Source organism: Nicotiana tomentosiformis, chromosome 11 (genome assembly GCF_000390325.3).
Source record: "Nicotiana tomentosiformis chromosome 11, ASM39032v3, whole genome shotgun sequence".
NCBI classification, from domain to species: Eukaryota; Viridiplantae; Streptophyta; class Magnoliopsida; order Solanales; family Solanaceae; genus Nicotiana; species Nicotiana tomentosiformis.
This window is the reverse complement of record NC_090822.1, coordinates 109,448,858-109,454,081: the sequence shown is the minus strand read 5'-3', so window position 1 is coordinate 109,454,081 and position 5,224 is coordinate 109,448,858. Positions and strand designations below refer to the sequence as shown.

The window sequence follows — 5,224 nt, the reverse complement described above, 5'->3', positions numbered from 1 at the left end:
TAACATTCAAAAAGTAAAATGTTTTTTTTAAAAAAAGGTAAAAATCTTTCTACATGCAGAGAGTAATATATACAATGTAAGGAAAAGCCTGCCTTGTGATTGCTATATCGCTTTTTGTCAAGTCTCTTCCAGTGGACCCCATAATTCACAAGATCTCTAAATATTTCTGCTTTCTTCCTCAGAACATCGTACGATTCCAATTAAAGGAAAACAAAAATACTAATCACCTACTAAAATATAGCAGAATTACCAAACTTGGCCAGTTCACTTTGTTGCAAAAAGGGTCTGTTTTCATTCCCTCCTACACCAAGAAAATCTCTTGTTAAACTGCCTTCAGTATTTCCACTAGGAATATTTACTTGCTTTCCTTTATTTTGCATCATCATCAAAGAATTTGCATTTGTGTCCCCTAATAGCAGGCCATTATTTCCATGAATATTGTCATGAGTAGCCAAAGTTGAAGCAAAATTAGATGACAGCCCAAATCCACTACTGCTAAAGAGTGCTGAATTGCTGCTCCTTGTTGATCCCATTTGGGCTGCTCTTTGCAAAAGTGCAGTTGCTGACATATGAGCTACTTGAGGAGTTGTTTCTTGGTGGCTATTATTGTAATACATTGAGCTATTAATAGTACTCTCAGATAAATTTCTTCTGTTGATCTCTTCTTCCTCCTTTAGCACTACTCGTGGTTGCTGCATCGACGACGAGGAGGCCGAGGCACTATTGCCATTGATGAACCATTGGTTATTGCTATTATGTGATGCCATTTGAACTAAATCATGAGGCAAACTACTTGTTGTGCTTGATGGTGTTGCCAAAAAGTCATCTGGATTACCTGCAGAGGCGGGTTCAGAATTTTAATGTACTTATTAGACTGAAGTCATTGACTTTATTATATTCCGCGTCGAAAATACGACTTCAGGTTACCTGAATTTGCATTGTCAAGCCAAAGTGGGAGCCTTGGTTTTTGTCCATCAAGATTAAGTTGACTTGAAGGGTCTAATCCCAATCCCATTAATTCAGGCCTAAATAAAGAACCAAATTGAGAATTTCCATTGTGCTGCTGGAGATTAGCCATCCCACTATTCATCAATTGATTTCTCAAGTTAAGATTTGCTGTATTTGGAACTGATGTAAACCTTGCACTTTCTTCAGCCAATGCATCGCAGAAAGCCCGGTGTGTTATAAAGCTGTCCTTTCTGTTCAATTTTTAAGGAAAAATTATAAATAAATAAAAAATCAACGAGGCATTCAAGATTTAAACTTAATGCATTCGAGGTCTGAATTCTTTGAAAATATTGATTTAAAAATTAATATTATATTTTCAAGATTCTTCGTGTAATGTTAAAAATGATGGGTTCAATTGAACCTGCTCGTAACACTCTAGTCCGCCTCTGCTTCAATTCAATCTTGTTATATTGAATGAAGTTCACATAGAGTTAGAACATTTATTTCCTCAACTAACTAATCATAGGTACTAACTACATTCTCTATTCTCCACTAAAGAAATTAAATGATAAAGACATTTGATGATTTATTTAATTCAGATATGTTTTCATTTATAATAAAGTCATAGGGTACCTGGAAAAAAGTGTGCCACAGTCACATTTGTACTCTCTAGTCCCACAAATCTTACTATGAGCTTTCCAATCAGATTGAACTGCATATTGTTTTGAACATTTCTCACACTTCCATTTCTTCTCACCATGTTTTCTTGAAAAATGCTTTTTAATTCCAGTTAAATCCCCTAAAGCTCTTGATGGATCATGATGTACACAAGTTTTTTCTGGACAAATGTAAACTTTCTTCTTCACTTCTTTGTTTGTTCGTTGTTTCAACTTCCATGGCAAATTGTGACCTCTTCTATGAAGCTGCAAATTCTGGTCCCTTTGAAAACCCTTATTGCAGATTTCACAAATGAATCGATTCGTCGCCATCAGAGATTTTGGTGAGAGAGCTATCACTTCTGCATCTGGATCTGTTTTAGTAAATAGCAAAAGCAAAAAGAAATCTGATTACGACAAAACAACAACAACAACAACAACAACAAAAAACACTCCAGTATAATTCACAAGTGGAGTATAGGAAGGATAGTGTGAATGCAGACCTTAATCCTACCTGAAAAATAAAGAGGTGGTTTTCGATAGACCCTTGGCTCGAGAAAAGATGAAAAGAAAATATTGAAGACACAAAAAGATGTTTTTAAATAGAGGCCGATTTAGAATGTTAAGAGTGGTTCAATTGAACTCCTCGTATACTATAGATATATATGTAAACAAATCATGAAACATAGTATAAATATTCAGTTCTGAGCTCATATTTTCACAGAGCTCGTAACCTCAAACACATTAAATTTAAATTTAAATTCTGGATCCGCTCTGTTCATGAAAAGTAAACATAAGCTAATAACTTGCTCTAGTTGCTTACCTGGATTTCCCGGGAGATTTCGCTTTCTCTTATTAGAAGCTGGATTTGAATTAGGGTTTGGAATATTACTACTAGGGTTTGGATCTTGTTGAATGAAGTCTCTGATGGAAGAAGGTAAAGAAGGAAGTCCATTATCAGACATCATATTTTTGAAGCTCAAAATTTGGACAAATTAAACCAAGTAGAGAAAAGGAACAAAAAAAACCCAGCTCAGCTTCAGGAGAAAACCAAAAGATTTGCTGAAAACAGCTAAATCCCAAGATTACACAGTGTACAAGGTTTTGTTTCTCAGCAGAAAGTAAAATTGAAAATAAGAACAAACAATAGTTGTTATAACTACTGCTTTATTCCATCTTCTTCTTCTTCTTCTTCTTCTTCTAATACTTCTTTGTTGTTACAGAGATTTTCCTCTCCCTCTTACTTTTGTGTTTGATTTTAGTAGCAAAAAACTACTATTACTACCTTATACTATGGCAGCTACCAAAAGAAAGAATATTTCTCTTCTCTCTCCCTTTTCTCTAGTATTATATTCCTTAGCTCACACGGCTTTTGTCTCTAAAGTCGGTCAGCTATAGACTCAAGCGGATCACTTCTCCATCCCACAGTCAAAATGGTAAATACTTATTTGTATTAAACGTTTACATCAAGTTAAATAATTTAACAGTTCTAATTAAAGATTAAAGTGAAAATGAATATAATTTAGTTATAATTAAGTGATAATTCAGTGAATGAAATACAGATATTTTGTACTTAATTAAGTGCACAAGTAAGTTTTTACCATTTCTAAACCCTCCAAAGATCATATAATTTGTTGAAGAAAGTAAACAAACAACAATAATATAAATGAGATTTGGAGAGGATAGTGTGTATGCAAACCTTACCGCTATCTTATGCAGGTAGAAAGACTATTTCCGATAGACTCTCGACTCATGCAAGCATAATCACACAACAGTAAAGAAAATAAAATATAATAGTAAAAAAGTCATAGAAAAGATACAGTAACAACAGTGAGATAGTAGCAAACAGGAACTTGTTGAAGAAAGTAAATGAAAATATATTTTACACTGGGGTGAGTGAAGAGAATAACTGTATCAGTATGTGAATTAATGCTGCGCGGCCACAGCTTTGCATGAAGTGTAGTTTTCAAAAAAAATAATTCTTAGAGTTTTTTATATATTTTATTTTAAATTAGATGATTCCGCTTTTGAATTATATTAGTACTTTGATGGCTCTTTAATAGAAAAGAGAAAAAGGGCTAAAAGACAGAAACAAAACTTAGTTCTCCAAAAAGATTGATTGAGGGAGCGGAAAAAGTTTGTCGCCTTTACAGTCAATTCATAAGGTAAAAATGATTATGCTATTATAGTTTTTGAACTTTGGTGACTCAAAAAGAAGGGGCATAAATATAAGATTTAAGATACGTAAATACTAATCGTGTATGGTTTAGCTATATATATATATATACTACGTATTACAATAGTAGTATATATATATATATATATATATATATATATATATATATATATATATATATGGAATAGCTAAAAATATATATTTTTCTATATATTTCATACATGATTCATATATTTACACTTATTATAATATGCTAATTGTCAATTTTCTCTTATTATAATACTGATTATAAAGATTTAGTAATAATTACCTCATGTGTTAACTATATAATATTTTTACGTAACTATACATATATATAAGGGTTAAATTCATCCATGCTCTTTGTATACGCTGCCGTCCCGTGAAGTCCTGACGAGGTTAGGTGAGTGTAATGTAGGCCCCAGGTTGTACTAACATCAAATATATTTTGCTTAATTTTAACTCTTTATTTTTTGGCAATAATTGTTTGAAGAATTAACTTAGATAGTCGTTCAACAATTATTTATATTAAAATAAGTAAAAATAATTAATGTATAATTTATATATACCATTAAGATTCGGCCGACTATTTGTGTAAAGATCCTCTAATTTATTTCCAAATTTTCTTAAAGGGATGATTTAGGTAACGTGATGATGCAAAAGTTTTTTTACACCGTCTCTATATAAAAATTAAATTATTTCTTTAATTGAATGTAATAGCTCACTGTAGTGATAATTTTTGCACTGCAATATGATTATTATAGACTATTAAGTTATTTAAGAGTTAACTGCGAGCAATATTTGTAACAAGCGTGAGTTGGTAACTCATAAAAAAAAGTAATAACCTATTACAATTGAATAATTTACATACTAATATTAGAAACAAAATTTCACTTTCATTATATATAAGCTCAAATCTGCAACCTCATGTATATATAGGGCCGTGTAACTAAATCTTAGATATGCCTAATCTATACAATTCTATCGGTCTCAAATTAAATGCATATGTATTTAGTTATGAACTTGAATTTTAGAGAGAATTTTTAGTTACATCATCTAAATACTATTACTACTACTAAGCACGTGTATATTTTTAGTTCCAATGTAGGAGACATTATTTACCCTCAAAATTGGATAACAATTAAATTTGTAAGTGGTTTTAAGGATATACGGATTAACTTGATACAAAACGATAAATTAAGTTACTATAGAATAAATAAAGATAAAATAAATTCAAACCACACGAGTTGAATAGTTTCAGCCTTAGTGAAATAGCCACTCTCGAGCCGGGCTCGCCACGACCGGTAAACTATTGAAAAAGAACAAGAGCTAAAGATGACGACAACAGCAACAACAACAACAACAACAACAACAACAACAACATACCCAGTATTATCCCACACTATGAGGTCTGAGGAGGGTAGTG

The 5,224-nt window shown here is 31.9% G+C and overlaps 1 protein-coding gene across 1 annotated transcript; it reads right to left on the bottom strand.

The window, feature by feature from the left end:
* Positions 1 to 2,937, bottom strand: LOC104105768 (zinc finger protein BALDIBIS-like). The gene is made up of 4 exons (XM_009614153.4): positions 2,428 to 2,937; positions 1,582 to 1,978; positions 928 to 1,199; positions 1 to 835 (listed from the first exon to the last, which is right to left on the bottom strand). The coding sequence occupies exons 1-4, from the start codon at positions 2,570 to 2,572 to the stop codon at positions 231 to 233; spliced, it is 1,419 nt and encodes a 472-aa protein (XP_009612448.1). The 5' UTR covers positions 2,573 to 2,937; the 3' UTR covers positions 1 to 230.
* Between the last annotated feature and the right edge of the window lie 2,287 nt (positions 2,938 to 5,224).

What these genes read in the sequence shown, in the direction of transcription:
- LOC104105768 (XM_009614153.4), bottom strand. Translation starts at nt 2,572, where the DNA reads ATGATGTCTGATAATGGACTTCCTTCTTTACCTTCTTCCATCAGAGAC. An exon ending in AAATCTCCCGGGAAATCCAG is followed by an intron (nt 1,979 to 2,427) that starts GTAAGCAACTAG and finishes TTACTAAAACAG; the next exon opens with ATCCAGATGCAGAAGTGATA. An exon ending in GCTTGACAATGCAAATTCAG is followed by an intron (nt 836 to 927) that starts GTAACCTGAAGT and finishes CCGCCTCTGCAG; the next exon opens with GTAATCCAGATGACTTTTTG.